Source organism: Humulus lupulus, chromosome 1 (genome assembly GCF_963169125.1).
Source record: "Humulus lupulus chromosome 1, drHumLupu1.1, whole genome shotgun sequence".
NCBI lineage: Eukaryota > Viridiplantae > Streptophyta > Magnoliopsida > Rosales > Cannabaceae > Humulus > Humulus lupulus.
The window spans coordinates 117,942,831-117,962,556 of NC_084793.1; the positions used below are offsets into that span (position 1 = coordinate 117,942,831).

Below are 19,726 nucleotides of genomic sequence, written 5' to 3' on the forward strand. Positions count from 1 at the left end.
GATGATAATACTCAAGTAAACATCATACTTGAATCACCCAGTCCTACTTTCTCTGCATTCATAACCAACTATGTGATGAACAAGTTGGAGCTCAACATGACCCAACTATTGAATGAACTGCAGACATTTAAGTCTCTTAACAAAAGTATAACCAAAGAGGCGAAAACAAATGTCATCGAAGAGAAACCATCATCCTCTGAGGATAAAACCAATAAGAGGAAGAAGAACAATGACAAGCACAAGGGTAAGGGCAAAAAGTCCAAGAGAGGCAAGAAGGCACCAAAAGCCAAAGAGAACAAGATTGACAACAACTCCAAAAAGAAGGAATCAAAAGGAAATTTCTTCCACTTCAGGGTTGTAAGTCACTGGAAGAGCATATGTAACAAGTATCTCGCTTAGCTAAAAAAGAAAGGTAAATTTGATTTACTTGTTCTTGAAGCTTCTGTAGTGGAAGATGATATGTCATCCTCGGTCATTGATTCAGGAGCCACTAACCATGTTTGTTCTTCTACGCAGATACTTGAGTCATCAAGGAAAATTTCTATTGGTGAGGTGACCATGCACGTTGGGAACAATCCATTTATTTTTTGGGAACAATTATCTTGTTTTCAACAATTTTTATTTTATTCCTTGTTTTACTAGAAATTTAGTTTCCTTAACTTTGTTGCTTGAACAAAATTTTGATATTTCTTTTAATAATAATATGATTATTATTTCATAGAATGGTTTCAATATTTGTGAGGCTAAACAAAATATTTGACTGTATATGCTCAAAACAACTAACTGTTGGAACACTTCCTATTTCCGAATCCCATCTAGAAGGCAAAATGACTAAACACCATTTCTCAACGAAAGGCAATAGAGCCAAGGAACCACTAGAGATTGTACACAGCGATGTGTGTGGCCCAATAAATGTACAAGTTAGAGGTGTTATGAGTATTTCCTCATTTTTATAGACGACTACTCAACATATGGTCACACTTACCTAATGCTTAGGAAGTCAGAAACTTTTGGCAAGTTTAAAAACTTCAAAGCCGAAACTAAGAGGCGGTTAGGTAAATTACTTAAGATGCTTCAATAAGATTGAGGTGGTGACTATTTCGATTTAGAATTCAAATATTTCATGTTGGAGCATGGCATTCTGTTGCAACTCAAAGCCTAAAACGCCACAAAAAAATGGTATTTCAAAGAGATGAAACATAACCTTGTTGGACATGGTCAAGTCCATGTTAAGCTATTCATCACTTCCTCTCACATTATGGGGTTTTGCACTTAAAACAACGACTTACATTTTTAATGTAGTCCCTTCTAAGACATTATGCAAGACACCACTAGAGTTGTGGAATGGTAACAAACCAACTTTGCGCCATTTCTACATTTGGGGTTTTCCCACTCATGTTCTTAGACCTAAGTTAGGAAAACTTGACTCTAGGTCTGAAGGTGAATTTGGGTAGGCTATGCTCCATATACACAAGGTAGAGGTGACCATGTATTTTTCAACAAAAGGTATTTGTGTCAACAAATGCACCCTTCCTTGAGCATGACTATATGACTAACTATAAACCTCAGAGCAAGGTAGTTGTTGAGGAACTCATTGTTGATCGAAATTCCATTATCATCACCATTAAGGGCTAATCAGCAAACCAAAGAAACACTATTTCTGAAAAGGAAATCCTGGTGAAACGTCGTAGTAGGAGGGTTGTGAGATAATATGTTTGCCACGAACACGAAGCACACGTCCTTGTTTCTGACACAGACAAGGATGACCCATTGACCAATAAAGAGGCAATGGAAGACCCTGAAAATGAGAAACGGCAAGAAGCCATGAACTAAGAGATGGAATCGATGTATACCAATTATGTCTCGGAACTTGTAGACCCACCTGAAGCCGTCAGGCCCATTGCATGCAAATGAATTTTCAAGAAGAAAAATGGTGTTGAGGGAAAGTACAGACTTTCAAGGAAAGGCTTGTAGCCAAAGTCTATACACAGAGAGAGGTTGTCGATTATGAAGAGACATTTTCTCCTGTAGCCATGCTAAAATTTATACGCTCTTTTATCCGTAGCATCAACTTATTACTATGAGGTATGACAGATCGAGTTCAAGACAACTTTTCTAAATGAATTTCTTGATGAAAGTATGTATATGATACAACCAGAAGGGTTTATGCAAAAAAAGGGAAGATCATAAAATGCCCAAGTTGATAAAATCCATTTATCGAATGAAGCAAGCATCCAAATCTGTGAAATTACCTTTCATGAGACAATTAAAACATCCAACTTTGTATAAAATGTTGACGAAGCATGTGTATATAAATATATCAAAGGGAAAGTAGTGGTTTTCTTAGTTCTTTACATGGATGACATTATACTCATTGGAAATGATTTAGAGACAGTGTCAAATGTAAAAAAGTGATTAGCTTAAAAGTTCCAAATGAAAGATTTGGACGTAGCGAGCTATGTTCTGGGAATCCAACACCTAAGGGATAGGGAGAACAAGATCCTTGAACTTTTTCAAGAAAATTACATAGAAAAAGTGATGGAAAGGTTCTTCATGGAGAAATCCAAGAATGGTTAGTTACCGACCAGTCCTGGAATTACTCTTTCCAAAGAGCAATGTCCAAAGACACCTCAAGAAGAAGATGACAAGAGAAAGTATACCTATGCTTCAGTAGTTGGGAGTCAGATGCATGCTATATTGTGTACATGGCCCGACATATGCTATGCAGTGGATATTATCAGTTGCAGTAAAGCACTTACTCAACCATCTTCGGAGAATGAGAGATTCTATGCTTGTTTATTCTAGGGTAAATTAAACCCTACTAGATATACTGATTATGATTTTTCAATCAGACAAAGACAATCGTAAATGGATGTTTGGATCATTTTTCACTCCTAGTGGAGGAGTTGTAGTCTAGAGAAGTATTAAACAATCCAATATTACAGATTCAACCATGGATTCTAAGTATATAGCAGCTTCTGAAGTGGCTAAAGAAGTGGTTTGGCTCAGAAAGTTCTACATTGTTCTGGTAGTAATTCCAGATATAGAGAAACCACTAATTCTATATTGTTACAATGGAGGAGCAGTAGATAATTTAAAGGGACCGAGAAGCCACAAGAGAGGAAAGCATATAGAAAGAAAATACCACATGCAACCATTGAATTGAATAATTTAGTCTTCAAACTTGGAGTAACATCATAATACTTATACAAGAGGAGCATCGTTGTCAAAAATCTATATTCCAAGCCTTTCGAAAGTTGCTTGAGGGATCACCGAGATGGAATGATAAGTGGGATTAAACAAGCCTTTAAAACTCATACAAGTCAAGAATTTCTTGGTGAGTTTCTTGGAGAAAATATACGATCCTTCATAGCTAGAGACAGGGGTTAGAGAGAGAGTTGAAAAGTGTGATCAAGGCTTTTAAACTACAATAACCCTTATTTATAGTGTAGGCACCGTCATTAATTCTAACCAATAGGATTAAAGCTTTTAAACACATCATTTTGTAGCCAAAATTAGGCTTTCCTAAAAATCCCCAGGAGACATGTCACCCAATGGCATGCGACATGCCGTTTATCCAATGTCTTGTATTGGTTTCAAGCTTTGTGGCAACATTTCACCACCTAGGTTATGACATGTCGCTTCCCTACTACCTAGGGTGCCAAAAATCACCCTGAAGCACCTCCAGATGATTCCAAACTATTAAGGTAAGCTTAGAAACCTCATTGAATCACTTTAGACCCATAAAAGTCAACTATTAATTCCTACAACAAAAACTCATATTTTTACTACAACTTAAGTGAAACCGTTGAGTATTTTTCACCGAAATGTGTAAATAAGTTAGCCATTACATTTAACCAATGGAAACATGCCCCTACTAGGTTAAATACAATCATTCTTAACTCAAACAATATTAGTGTATAAAATAAAGCATCTTTCAATTTGAACTTTACCTTAGTGAAGGCACTACAAATCCTTATCGAAGTGATAAGTGCCTTAAAGATTGAACTGAGTACTCCTAGTAATAAGACAGGTAATACCTCACCCACCTCTAGTTGACCATTCATTTTCCCACTTTTAACGCTTTTCACTATTATGGCCATGTGCTAATCCATTTCATGAACTTTCCAGGGAAAAACTCCAACTCCTAGAGAGGTGGCACCACCTTTAAGTTTACATAGGTGAAACTGTTACAACATGTTTGCTACCTATAGAAATGCTTGTTACACTCAACTGAACTTCATTAAAATTCTTAGGATTAACCCACATGTCTGGTAGAAACGAACACAAACCATTTCAAATGGGACTCACAATTGTTTATTGTTGAAAACTATTCAATTATCAATGACTTGTTACCCATTGAACTCTTGCCCTTGATGTTCACAAGTTTAAAGTTGGGTTGCCATCATTGGTGAATCTCTTATTCTATAAGTTTCAGTCCCACACCTTTAGATGTAGAACTTACCAAATCTCTTTTAAGAGGTTTAGTGAACAGATCCGCTAAGTTCTCACATAAGAGATCGAAATGATTCCATCTTGGATCAATTGTCTAACATACTCATGTCTTAGACTTATATTTCTAGACTTCCCGTTATATATGCCATTATAGAATTTAGCGAATGTGGCTTGACTATCACAATGTATCGAGATCATCGAAACCTCATCCACAGAAATTTGAATATCTAACATGAGATCCTACAGCCACTCTGCCTCTTTGTCGGTTGTTACTAGAGCTAAAAACTTAACCTACATGATTGAGTGTGAAATACATGTTAGTTTTTTGGAACCCCAAGAAACTGGTCCTCCTTTGAGAATAAACACCCAACTGGTTGTGGAGAGATTGTTTCACACACTTGATATTGAACATCCATCAGAATATCCCACAAGTCTCTTAGGAAACTGTAGCACCCTGACTTTTCTATTATTTGATAATCGCACAATAATTATAAAAATAACACATATACATCAAAGAACAAACAATCTCTGCTTTATTTAATTTATTAAATGTTACTTAACGAAATTCCAAGTTTTAAAACCAAAAACAACTTAAAGATAAAATAAGTACTTTCAACAAAACATAACAGCGTAGAGTTTTTAACTAACAAAAATTCGGCACATTCTAGATCTCCCCATCAGTGATGCGACCCTCAGAGGATACACACAATTCTAGATTGGTAAAAATTATCGCATCCAAAACTCTTCACTTACTCTTATTTGTAGCATAAGGCAATAAAAGGAATGAGAAACTAAAGACCAGAAAGGAAGTTTTCTCAAATAACCACACATATATCATAACATCCTATCCTAGCAATTATACTACTTTATGTTGTACTCTAAAAAAATGAGCTCAATTATCTAGCTCAGGCCACATCTAACCTGAAATAAATAAAGGAGGCAAGACTTTGGAGATGTTTCATTAACTCCAAACCAAACAGATCGAGGTTGTGCCACTGAGTTCTGAATAGCCCAAGATCTTCCAAACCGTTAGAGAAGCAAATGACAGAGATAGAGGAACCCAACGTTCAGATCACATGCATAAAGACCGAGCATAATCTAAGTCAAGCCATCCTGTTCTAGTCATATCCAGCTCAAGAATGGAAACTAGATCAGGGTGGTTCACCGACACACATGGAAGAATCCTACAGACTCGGATGGCCAATATGTGCAATAAATGCATGCAATCATTGTTTACATTTATTGGTTGATGTAAATGGTAACAGGCTTAGTTAGGGTATTTAAATGTCCATTAATCTGGGAAGATACTCAATATTGAAAATTATCATTTATACTACTGTTACCCAATATTGTCCACCATAATTCCCTATAAATACAAGGGGAATGGACATTAGAAAGGACAAACATTCTGTATGCAAAAACTCTGACGAAATTGTCAAACAAAATTTCATCTAGGGTTCCTAAATAGATCAATAATAGTGACTCATGGACGAGGTGAATTTTAACCATTGAACCACATAAATTGTGTGTGTTTATATTTCCTTACATTTGGTTTACTGTAAGCTTAATCTCTCTATTTAAGATTTCTAAGCTTAATATGGGATACCTGATCAGCATTGAAATGGAGAATGCTCAGCTGAGGAACCACCTTGCCCAAGCTAACAGGCGAATAGACGAGATCGTGGCTCGACTACCTTCTCCTACAACCAATGAGAATGACGGAATGAGGCAAAGCTCTATGACGTCTGAATAGACTCATAGGAATAGCCCACCTGCTAATAATCACAGGAATAGACAAGCGGCTCACACTCATAGATTCAACCTTGCTAGGCAAGGCGAGCTGAGACCACATCGAGAAGGGCTGAGATCCCTGTGAATCCACTAGCGCCTTAGTGAGCCACTCAGATACAACTTAATAACTCTGTGTTGCCACCAACTTAGAAAATCGGAGTAGACAATGGGCGAGCGAATCTGGTCTGCCCAGATGGGACACTAATTACTTCACCAATAAGGCATCCTCCCTCACCTATTCTTCATCCAACACTGCCACGCCCACAGAGGAATGCTTCAGAGCACGGGAATGAAAAGATGCATCCCATACCTGTAGAAGAAACATATGCCTAGCGATCTCAGGCTAATAATAAAGTTCAACGACCTCAACCACAAGTAGTAAACTTCATGGATGGAAGTTAATGGACAGAGAGCCATCGTGGGGGCAGGACCGAGAATACCAGTAACATGAATGTCCATAGGCACAAAGGTGATTTGAGAAATCAACTAGTTTCAACTCATACCTTGTGCTCCAATGTACAGTCCGATCTGCGTGATCATCTAAACATGCAAAGAGGATAGTCAGCTCACTATCATGATCTGAGCTATACTCAATACAGGGGAGATCTGTCTACCGTGCGTGACAATGGGAATATCCCACCTAACCGAGCTTAAGCTTAGAGGAACAATAACCAACCTAACACACACAATAGGATGGGAGCTGGTAACCTGCTCCAAAATAACATAGAGACAAAGGATCCAACCCTCGAATGGCTGGCCCTATTGGAGGAGCAAATGAAGAGGCCCTTATGTAACGACCCAAAATTGCTGATAAGGCTTAAAAGCCTTGATTAGTGTGCTCGGAGGGCATAATTGGTATAAATGTGATTAAATGCATGATTTTGTGGCATGCATGATTATATGATTATATAGATATGATTAAATGCATGTTTATGAGTATTAAATATGCATGTGGGCCTTGTCTAGCTTATAAGGGAATATTTGTAATTTTGGCCTGTTGAGGGCATAAATGTGATTATATGTGATAAACTATTGAGACCACATTATTATGTGGATATATTTGCAGTATATGGCTCGAGACGGTCCTAGTGAGTGGATTGGCGAAATAGTCATAGCGGGGATTAATACCCGGCTCGGGAGAGCCTAGGGGTGTTCCCAGGATTTTAGAGAATATGTTGAGAATTATTAGATATTGAATAAATAATTAGTAATTAATTGGATGCCGAGATTAATTGGTAGATATTAGGAACATTTGAGGAATTAGTGGGAACTGGGGGGGAAATGACTCATTTACCCTTAGAATAATTAAAGGATTTAAAATGATGAGGAGGGGCATAATGGTCATTTTGTTAGCAACGTGATAAGTATAGTAATTCTTAGGATTAACTCAGAAAGTGGTGGAACTCTCTTCAACTCTCTCCTTCTCTCTCACGGTTTACTCTCTCTCACTCTCTTCCAATTTTCTTTGAAGGTAGGAAGGAAAGAAAGGGTAGAAGCTTAGGCTTCGAATTCTTGTCTTAGAAGGAAAGCTAGAGGGGATTCAAGCTGGGAATTGGAGCTGGAAAACAAAGGGAATTCAGTTATAATTGAGGCAAGAACTCTATGTTTTACCCTTGAATTTCGCTAGGGTCCTAGGTATAAATTAGTTATTGAATTTAGTTTAACTGAATAGAATTCAGCTGACTAATCCTGAAGCTTAGAGTAGGTCCAATTCTAGGTTCTTGGGTATGTATTGGGTGATGAATTATGGTTGAGTTGAGATAGTGATTGAAGTGTAATTGTTGAGGTTATGGTGTCTAAAATGGGTAGTTTAATCTTGAATTCGTAGCTGGTTTGGTGTTTAATTGAGGAGATTTGTTGGGGAAAATTATGGGTTTAATCTTGGTGTTCTTTGTTGGGATATGCATGTGAAGAACCCAAATTTTCTGGGTTTGAGGGGGGCGCGCGGTGGCGCGTTTGGCCATTTTGGCCTGGGCGTGGCTTCTGTCTTGGGGTCGCGCCACGACCCACTAGGCCAAGTCGGGGCCCGACTTCCCTTTGGCTTAGGTGCTTGCTCTCTGACTTGGGGGAAATTCGTGACCCACTAAGCCAAGTCGCGGCCCGCCTAGGGATTTTAGTGAGGCTCAAGGTTCGAACCTAGGCTCTCGGGACAATTTATACTACCCGAGTTAGTAGAAATTGAGTTCCCGGAGGCTAGTTTCTTTCTTCTAGGTATTTATTTGGATTAGAAGTTGATGGATACCCATTGGCCTTTGTGACTAGGTCTATCGTAAAGGCTCGGGGCTGAGGATCGTTCTTGGAACCATTTCATTTTCTCCGCTCATACTTAAAGGTAACTGTTTACCGAGTTTTTCGGAAACTATAATAATAAAAGATAAGAGAGATTAAATAGAAAGGGTTTAGAAGTTGTAAGCAAGATTTTTATGTGGATGGGGCATTAATGAGCCTTAGTCCATGAGATCGTTGTATTAGAGCTTAGAGAATCTATAACAATGGAGTTTTTCTCTTAGTTTTAGCAAAGTAACTGTATACATGCACCCAAAAATCCCCTTCCCCAATGCTCTGTTACATGTATTTATAGGTTCACAGGTGCACTGGGCATGGGTCGGGCTGACCCGACCCCAATAAAGGTATAAATACTGCTGGCTTCTCTACCGGAAGCCCAATACAGAAGAATTAAAACACAAAAGAAAAATGCTAACTCGAGCCCATTGGGCCAGCCGAAACCGTATCTATCATCCGAAAAATTTGAGCTTTTGGTCTGGGCATCTCGAGTTACAAGACAGATTCAGGGGACAAGATCGGTTAGAGAAGTGGTGGCACAGGTCTGAACCAGTGGCGTACAATCCCGAGGTGGCCTTTTCCGCAGGAGAAACGTGGGGACGATTCCCACGCTTCATGGGGAGAAGTTAGGGTCACAGATGCTTTTCTCTGCCAACCATGGGGACCCGACCCGGGTTCGTTTACCTTTGTCCCTCTCGGTTTACCGTGAGCCCGGATCATCCATCAGGAGCCCAGATAATTTACCAAGCTTCGGGACCGTTCGCACCGATCCCGACTGTTACCCCTAACCAGTTGTACTGTCTCTCGGATGACCATCCCGGACAATACTCCCCCGGACGCCTTCCGGGCCTAACCTAGCATTGGGCTGTCGATATCCATCATACTCCTTGCCATGGCCCGGACTGGCCCAACCTTAATTGGCCAGCTAGTGGGCCTGGGTTGCAGTCCCGGACCCATGACAGGAAACGGGGATAACAGTAAGAAAACTGCACCCTTGCATGGTTGTGTTGGGACTGAGATTCCCTATATTTGAATACAAATGTTTTATGATTATAATATTCCATTTGAACATGAAATAAACAACCTAATAGAGCTTGGGCTGGTAATTTGTGCACAGGATGTAGCTCGGCCACTGAGAGTTGGGGTCAGCTAGATAAACACTGGACTCAGCCTAAGGGAGTCGGAGCCAGTGGGTTAAATAGAGGATGCGGCCTAAGGGCGTCGACCATGAGTATTGTATGATGATTGTGATAAATTTTCGAATATGAATATGTTCACTATTGTTAATCTGATGGTTATGGCATGTTGAATATCTAGATGATAGACTGGTAATTCATTGATTATGTGTTTGTTATGGCTTACTGAATATCTGGTTAACTACCTTGTGAATTATTTAATTATCATTATTGATTATGCTATGCTATTATGCTTTTCTTGCTAGGCCTTGGCTCATAGGTGCTACGTGGTGCAGGTAAAGGCAATGGTAAGATGGATGAACCATGAGTTAGAGAGCTTTGGGGGAAGGGTGTACATTGTCAGCAGCTCGTCCGCCACGGCTGAGGGATTTGTATAGGGACAAAAAACCTAAAATGTGTATTTTTCCATTAGAGTAGCTTTTGATTGTATATGACTTTTGGAATTTTGTAAATTTGTTCTTTAAACCCTGTTTTTGGGATCCCATGTACTAAACATTTATGTTAATGAAAAATTATATGTTTATTACCAAAATATTTTAACCCTAACTTGTTTATGACTTTAAGATCACATATTTTATTCAAATGACTTCATTAGCAAGTCTTGCACTATCTTAAAGACATAATGTAATGTTCTTGGTTATCTAGGGCGTTACATATTGTTTGGGAAAAATATTGATGATTGTTATTCTGATGAAGAGCTCGAGCCTTTTGCCTCTCATATCGCAGCAGCTCCATATGTTGTTGGCTTCATGATGCCAACTATGCCCACTTATAACAGAACCACTGATCCGTCCAACCACATTGGGTCCTTCAACACTCTGATGATTGCCCACAATGTGAATGTCGACCTACGGTGTGTTCTATTCCCAACTACGTTAAACAAATATAAGAAACACTAATCACGTCCTGAAAAAATTTGTCCTCCGAGTTCAATAAATAGTTTCAAGCTGTAGAAGAGGTTTGGGTAGAGGCTGAGTCACTAGCCAACATTAACCAAGAACCTAATGAATCCCTGAAGGCTTACCTCAATCGATTTACTAAGGCAGTGACCCAAGCTAGAAGCACTGATGACAGTGCCAAGCTCATGGCCATGAGAACATGAATCACTATAGGAAGAGATCTGCGGAAGGAGCTCCAAAGGAAATGAGTGAAAAGTGTAGATGAATTCTTGGATCAAGCTCAAGAATGGATAAATCTAGAAGAGGTATATTCTGTTATCACAGGAACCAGCCATACCCTCGTTCAGCCCACTAGAGTTGTGGCAGATGCAGCAGCTGCTACACAGCCCGCCACCCAGAATTACCAGACGGGGGATAATAAATGAAAATGGAATGGTGAGGGCAACTAGAGTGAGTCCAAGAAAAATAAGAACGAGGAGAAGTACACTTCTATCTTCACCACATAAACTGACCTAACAGATACGCGAGAACATATTTATCTAGCTAATTCTTACTGTCTTCTAGGGAAGAAAGCCCGAGCCCATGAAGCATAAAAGGGAAAAGAGAGACCCGGATAAATTTTGTCGATACCACAATGATATCGAATACAAAAAAGATGATTGTTGTCAGCTAAAGAATTAAATTGAAACTCTCATTCGAGCTGGACAGTTAGCCCAATATGCTCGGAACAAGGTAGCTCCTAACCAACCGATGTGGAAGAACCCTCAATTAGCTCCGAGTAACCAAATCAATCCAACAAAATCTCAATCAACTCAAGGAAGTCAGATAATCCCTCCCCCTATTGAAGAGAGGGACATAGTCACCATTTTAGGCAGACCTCATCTTGCAAGAACGAGCAATGGTGCCAAGGAGAGATATATCGAGGAGCTGAAGACACATGATGGTATTGAGTTCGTTCCGAAGCAGAGGTTATATAAACAACAATAGTGGGATAAACAACCAATCACTTTTATGGAAGAAGACACTTTTCATGTCCAATTCTCTCATAATGATTCGCTGGTGATAACTATTCAACTAGGAAATTTGAGGGTGCACATAATATTGATTGACACAAGAGCTCTATGAATGTGCTATTCAAGTCTACCCTTGAAAATATGGGGCTATCTTTAGTCGATCTTAAGGCAACAATGAGGCACAAGCTATCTACAAGAAGCTCAATTTCATGGTAATTGACTGTTAGACTACCTACAATGTAATTTTGAGGAGACCTGCACTGATGGTGTTTGAAGCTATAACTTCAATTCACCACTTGGCCATGAAATTTCCATCATCCTCGGGAATATGTACCACGAGAAGAGATCAACTCAAGAAAATCATTGCCATGAAGGGAAAATCACTACCAGGACAATAAGCCATGGTAATAATCTAAGAGAATGAGGAACCCCAGTCAATGGTAATTGCTGGAGAGGCGAAAGAACCTTAGGAAGCTGGAAATGAGGTCGCCCAACCGAAAGAAATAAATATAAGATTAGGCGAAGACAAATATGAGTATCAGGCTTTAGAAGAGCCATAGGAAATCCTTCTTGACATAGAAGTACCTTCGAGGTTAGTAAAGGTTGGAAAAAATCTCAAAACCGAAAGAAAAAAAGAATCGGTCAAATTTCTAAGGAAAAACCTTGACGTCTTTGCCTGGTCACATGAGGATATGGTGGGAATCAGTCCAAGATTTATGATGCATACTTTAAACCTGGACAAAAACGTGTCTGTGAAGGTGCATAAACGTAGGTTGTTGGGGAAAGAGCGAGGAGAAACTCTAGAGGAAGAGGTAGCTCACTTATTAAAATGTGGGTTCATTAGGGAGGCTAAATATCCGACCTATATTTCCAACTCTGTTTTGCTCCTAAATCCAAACAGATTTTGGAGGACCTGCATCTACTTCTCTGACCTAAACAAAGCTTGTCCTAAAGACTGTTTCCCGCTACCGAGAATAGATTAGCTAGTTGATGCCACATCTGGTCACGAGTTCATGTTCTTCAAGGACATGTATTCTAGATATAACCAGCTCGCGATGAATCCTGCGGACCAAGTGCACACCATCTTCATATTCGAACATAACATATACGGCTATAAGGTCATGTCATTCGAGATAAAGAACATTGGTGCAACATATTAAAGGCTAGTCAGTAAGGTGTTCATCAACCAGATCAGGAAGAACATGGAGGTATATGTCGACAAATGCTCATCAAGTCAAAGACAACCAATAACCATGTATATGATATGGAAGAATGTTTTGGCATGCTGAGAAAGTACGACATGAAGCTCATCTCGCAGCAATGTAAGGCTTCATAGTTAACGAGAGAGGGATTGAATTGAACCCAGAGAAGAACAGGTCGCTATTAGAAATGCGTTCATCAAGGTCGAGGAAAGAAGTACAAATCCTAACTAGAAATGTTGCGGTCATAAATCAATTTGTATCAAAGTCCATGGACAATTGAATTCCCTTCTATAATGCCCTCAAGGGAAATAGACAATTTGAATGGACAGAGGAATGTAAATAGGCATTTCATGATCTAAAGATTCATCTAGCTGAACCCCCCGTGTTATCGAAACCAGTCGCTGGGGCATGTTTGTACTTATGCCTAGCCGCAACAAAAAGCATGGTCAATGTTGCATTAGTTCGAGAAGAAAATCGAACACAGAACCAGTGTATTATGTGAGTAAGAGGGTTTTGGGATCTGAATCTAGATATCCTCTAATTGAAAAGCTCACGTTTTGTTTGATTCTGGCCTCGAGAAAGCTCAGGCTGTATTTGTAACGACCCAAAATCACTAATAAGGCTTAAGGGCCTTGATTAGCGTGTCGAGAGGGAATAATTCAATTATGTATGATTTAATGTTTAAATTCATATTTATATGATATCCACGATTAAATGATTATATGGATATGTGAAATGCATGTTTATGAGTATTAGATATGTATGTGGGCCCTGTTTAGCTTATAAGGGCGTATTTGTAATTTTGGCCTGTTGAGGGCATAAATGTGATTATATGCAATATTAGTGCGAGACCACATTATTATGTGAATGTATTTGGATTATTCGGCACGAGGCGATCCTAGTGAGCGGATTAGCAAAATAGTCACATCAAGGTTTAATGACTAGCTCGAGGGAGCCTAGGGGTATTTTGGGAATTTAGAGAATACTTTGGAATTTATTTGGATTTGATGGGATTAATTGGTAAAAGGTAGGGACACATGGGGTATTAGTGGGAATCGGGTAATGATCGTTTTACCCTTAGAAACCATTTGAGGGCTAATAAGTTTATGGGGCCAAAATGGTCTTTTTGGGTTAAGGATATACACAGGAAAATAGTTGGGAATGTATCAGAATACACTAGAAATCTCTAAAACTCTCCCTTTCCCTCTCACTCAAGTTCTCTCTCTCACCCCCTCTTGTGTTGGGGCTTTCAATTTGCTGAAGGAAATTAAGCTTGGATCGAGGTTGGAAGTTGACAAGAATCAGCTAGGAAGGCAAGGAATCTAAACTCAAGGATTGGAGGATTGAAGCTAAGGATTTAGCTGCCACTGAGTTAAGGTTTCAGACCTTTAAGTTTGCTGAGTTTTAGTTGAGTTTGATTTCTGAATTTAGGTTTTGGGATGAAGTTTTAAATAATTTAAGCTTGGGAATTTGAGGAATTGAAGCTTGGAGTGGCATTGGAGGCAACCTAGGGTCGAATTCCTCTCTAAAGGTAAGGATTCCTTCAATCTTCTGAGAAGTTTTTTGGTTTTTAGTTAGTGTTCTTGAGCTTCAAATCTCAGTTTTGATTTCTGGGGTTGGTGAGGTTTTTAGCTAACTTTTGATGTTATTAGGTTGTTTTGGGTGAGCTATAGTGATTTATGGGTTCAATTATGTGTTTGGTTGATGATTGGGTAGGAATTTTTGAGCTTTGGCTAGGGGAGATTCGAAGAGAGAAACCCAGAAAATCGCATTTCTGGTAGTAGCGTTGTAGCGCTAGGTTGGGAGTGTTACAGCGTTAGGCTGCGATTTTGGGGGCTAGAGTCATTGACTCCTGCTGTAGCACCTAATAGGAAGCGTTGTAGCGCAACTCAACTTTCAGAACTTGGTTTTTGGGTACATTTTAGGGTTTTTGCTCAAGGGCCCAGAGGATGGTTTCACCACTTTGTTTGGTGGAATTGGGGGTTCCGAGAGCGTGATAGTGGTCCTGGGATTGTTCAATGGAATTTAAACTCATCGAAGTACCATTTATGGATTGTGAATAGGTGTACGCTAAGGCTCGGAACATGATCATTCTCGAGGGTCATTTTTATTAATCAAAGCACGCGGAATTAAAGGTAAGATAGCTGTAACGTTTTGTGTGGTTGTGTTGGGACTAAGGTTCCTTATATTGATTACAAATGTTGTATGATTATGATATGCCATGTGAACATGGAATAAATGGCCTAAGAGTGTCAAGAATGTTATTTTCGCACAGAACGTGGCTCGGCCACTGAGAGCTGAGGTTAGCTAAACAATCACTGAGCTCGGCCTATGCGAGCCGGAGTCAGTGGGTTAAATAGAGGGTGCGGCCTAGGGGCGTTGACCCTAAGTATTGTATGATGACTGTGATATGTTTACTATTGTTATGTTGTTGCTTATAGCTTGTTGAATACTAGTTTAAATGTCTTATGATTTGTTGATTTCAAGTACTGATTATGTGTCTGTCATAATATGCCTAATACCTAATTAACTTCCTTGTGAATCATTTGATTGTCTGGATTAGTTATGCTATGCTATATAGTTTTCTTGCTAGGCCTCAACTCACAGGTGCTACGTGGTGTAGGTAAAGGAAATAGTAAGGTGGACCAATCCTGAGTTGGAGAGCTTTGGAGGCGGGATATACATAGTCAGCTGCTCGTCCGCCACGGCCGAGGGATGGTACAAGGACTAGAAAACCTAAAATGTATATTTTTCCATTAGAGTGGCCTTTGCTTGTATTTAATTTTGAATGTTGTAAATTTGTTCTTAAATCCTTTTTTTTTGGGGGGGGATCCCATGTACGAAATGTTTAATTGAATGAAAATTTATCTATTTATGACCAAAATCGTTTAACCCTAACCTGACTATGATTCTAGGGTCACATTTTTAACTAAATGACTTAATTAGCAAGTCTTGCACACTTATAAACACATAGTGTAACGATCTTGGTTATCCAAGGCGTTACAACTTGGTATCAGAGCCGTCTAGGTTTATGGGTTCCTGAAGACTAGCTGGACATGTACACTCGCCGCTAAAGACAAGCTCGACTCAAGGTTTGGTAATTGTATATTCATGCTTATATTCTTAAGTGATTGAAAGGAATATGAATGCTTTTACTTGTTTGATTGATAGGAAGCATGAAATACTAATAAGGCCTGGCCCTTGACTGCTGTGTGATGGTATTGAGGCATGCTTATTAGCGTTGCTGTTGCATGTGGATGAATATTTGGATAATTGTTTATGTCTTGATTGCTGGCGATTAATTGTGTTCCTATGGTGGATCTTGGAAGGATTGTTACCCTGTCATCATAGTCTGACCGCTGAGTCGTTGATTGCATATTAACTTGGATAGCCATGCATCCAAGGCAATCTATACGACTAGCCGGCATTGGGTCCGAGGCTAGAGACGATGACCAAGGCCACAATCCTCTGCCAGTCCCTGAGAACTGGCACCAGATATTGGCAGACATGCAAGCCCGACTTCAGAGCCAAGAAGAACAGATCTTTCTACTAAGACAGTAGGCTCTGCCAAGGAGTGTTGCATCTATTGTGCCACCTGTTACGGCACCAGCTGTTCACGCACCTCAGATTGAGAACATGTGGGAGTCGTTGTATGAGCAGTTTAGGAGACAACATCCTCCAACCTTTGAGGGAGGACCAGATCCACTAAAGGTCAAACAGTAGATGAGTATGATTACTGCTATCCTAGATTTCATGAGGGTAGAAGGTAATGACCCGGTGGCCTATGCCATATTTGAGCGAGGATGCTCGCATCTGGTGGGAAGTGGCATCCCAGACTAGAGATGTTACTACTCTAGGTTGGGATGGATTCAAGGATTTGTTCAACCAGAAGTATTATAACATTGTCGCTAGGGCAGCAAAAGTGAATGAATTTGTGGGGTTGGTACAGGGCAATATGACAATTACAGAGTACGCCTTGAAGTTTGCCGACTTGCGAAGTTCACACCAGACCTTGTGCTTACTGATGTAACTAGGCAGGACAGATTTATCAAAGGGCTTAATGCTATGATAGCCCGAGATGTGAGGATTACAACAGTACCTGGGGGGACAACTTATGGCCAGGCTATTGAGAAGGCTTTTACCACTGAGGAGGCGGAAAAAAAGATTTGGAGGGAGAACACTGCGAGACGGCAGGTTTACAGGGCGGTGCTTCCATACCCAGAATCTGGTAGGGGTGGAGGCCCCAGTGATTTGAAGAGGAAGGCCCTTATCACTTCGACCGCTACCGGTCCTAATAGGAGAGGTCGAGGTGTTCAGGGTGGTCACCAGGGAGGCAGTGATGCATGGAGAAGCTACCCAGAGTGCACGAGGTGCAGAAGATGCCATCTGGGCGAACATCAGGCCAAGGTCTATTATGTATGTGGGGTGGTGGGAGACCTCAAGAAGGACTGCCCAACAGTAAAGAAAGGGGAAGCAAGGAAGGTTGACAGCTGGACTCCAGCTCCAGCATTCACCTTGACGCAGGCAGAGGCCGAGGCTAGTCCATCGGTGGTGACAAGTCAGCTTTCTAGTGCTGGATCTCCTTTTATTGTATTGATTGACTCTGGTGCTACACATTCACTTGTTTCTAGTATGGTGATTGATAGATTGTGTAGATCTAGTGAGTACTGTACTGCGGGATTTGGGACTATATTGCCTACAGGGGAACTCGTAGTTTCCAGGAGATGGATTAGAGCACTGCCAGTAATGGTTGATGGTAGGGAGCTATCAGTAGACCTGATTGAGTTAGGTATGGAAGACTTTGATATGATTCTAGGGATGGATTGGCTGGTTAGATATGGGGCTACCATTGATTGCAGGAAGAAGATGGTGACCTTTGAGCTTGAGAGAGATGATCCTTTTGTTTTTGTGGGGGTGGTATGTGGACCCCACATACCCTTGATATCAGCATTGGGAGCTAGGGACCTATTACAGGGAGGATGTATAGGTTTTCTGGCTAGTGTGGTGGATACTACCAGAGTGTTGCCAATAGGGCCGGGAGAGACTAGATTAGTTCGTGTGTTCTTGGATGTGTTCCTTATGGATTTACTTGAGCTTCCGCCGCATAGGGAGATTCAGTTTGTTATTGAGTTAGCTCTAGGGACAGAGACAATGTCGAGGCCACAATATAGGATGGCACTGGCAGAACTGAAGGAATTGAAGATACAATTACAGGAGCTTCTTGATTTAGAGTTCATCAGGCCTAGCTACTCGCCATGGGGTGCTCCAGTTTTGTTTGTGAAGAAGAAGGATGGGACACTTAGGATGTGTATAGACTACAGGGAGTTGAACAAGTTAACTATCATAGAATTTGGAAAATTGATTATTTTACGGCTTCATAAAGCTCGAATTTTCATAGAAATTTTGAACTTGAACTAAGGTAAAAAAATTCAAAGCATAACAAACAAAATCTTAGAATTTAACTAGGTTTAAAATTCTCAGAACTAAATCAGGTCCAAGGTCTGATCCCAAATAGGAGTACGCAACTAGGCAATCAAACTCTTGGAAATAACTAGTTGATCAACCAAAAAATTAACTGGGCGAGCCATTAGGAAAAATATCTTTATCTAAAATTACCCCTATAATTATTTGGATGTGTACTGACTCTGAATGTTCATAAACATAAATACTTGATATAAAAGGGGAGTGAACAAAAAATATTAGATATAACAAGTTAAAACATATTCTAAAATATGTAAATTATATTGAGGATAAAAATAACCTCGAGGTAAAGCCCAAAGGAAATTGTCTCGGCCTAAAAGGCCCAAATACAAAGGGCTCAAAGAGCCCAAACAAAGAAAACAATAAAAAAAAAAAGAAACATAAAAGAGGGACCCCATCATCCCTGAATTCTGGTAACTTGCTCTCGAGATGATAACATAACAATAACCCTACCCTCAGAACTTGTGGAGGAAACTACTACAATCAGTTCTGCATTATGGACCGGGCTGGATATAACCTCTAACTCTTGGATTATTGGGAGAAGGGGAGATTCTAGCCTTTCTACTTCATGGGAACTACTGGTTTGGGATCCTCATCTGGACTAGGATCATACTCGGCCTGCCAAATGCCTGGGGTAAAGGAACCATGACACAAGGAATGCCATGACAAGAGGTTTGTACCATACTATTTGAAAATTGTAACCTAAAATATAAAGTGTCATCAACTACTACAGTATAATTAGGACAAGAAAAATCATGGTGTACAACCAATTGGTCGATGCACTGATGTAAAGTCATAATCAGGTCCAGGTCTTTAGGGTGTAGGCTCATAAGCTGCCTCAAATTGAATCAAACTAGTCTAAAGATGGCAGCAACCCAGTTTATTTCTCTGTCTTGATTACCTTGGCTGGAGGTGCCGGTTGCTATCCCCGATTTGGCACGACCTTGGTTGGAATCCTGCCCACCTGCAGTGATCTTTCTTTACGCACCAACAGTGCAACCTCCTCTTCTTCCTCGACCTCCTCAACAGTTGGAGGAAACTCTTTGGGAGGAGGCTTGATGGCTAGTGTATGATCGTCTCTGATAAACTTGTAGGACACCATGATGGAATCATACACCACCATGTTTGGTATTGAACCCGAAGGGTCTCAGACTGCTCCGTTCTCTTGTAAATAGCTTCACAAAACAACAACTCTTTAAGAATAAGTAAAACTCAGCAAAAGAAGAAATACCTAGATCGGATAAAGATTTTAACAACAGAGATACTTAGGAGGTCGGTTGGAATAATGATAATCGCTGTTTTGAAATCTGTTTGACATAAAGAACTAGTCTTTAAAGTCATTCGGATGGCTGGGGAGGTCAATGATGCATGCAGACTATGAAAACCACATGAGGTAGAAGAAACAA

The 19,726-nt window shown here is 40.1% G+C and overlaps 1 protein-coding gene across 1 annotated transcript in view; it reads left to right on the plus strand.

Moving 5' to 3' along the window:
* The first annotated feature begins 1,214 nt into the window (after positions 1 to 1,214).
* The window catches only part of LOC133820457 (uncharacterized), a 46,196-nt gene continuing 27,684 nt past the window's right edge, over positions 1,215 to 19,726 (plus strand). Inside the window, exon 1 of the mRNA XM_062253447.1 lies at positions 1,215 to 1,440. Coding sequence (XP_062109431.1) covers positions 1,215 to 1,440 — 226 coding nt within the window. The remainder of the gene's footprint in view (positions 1,441 to 19,726) is intronic.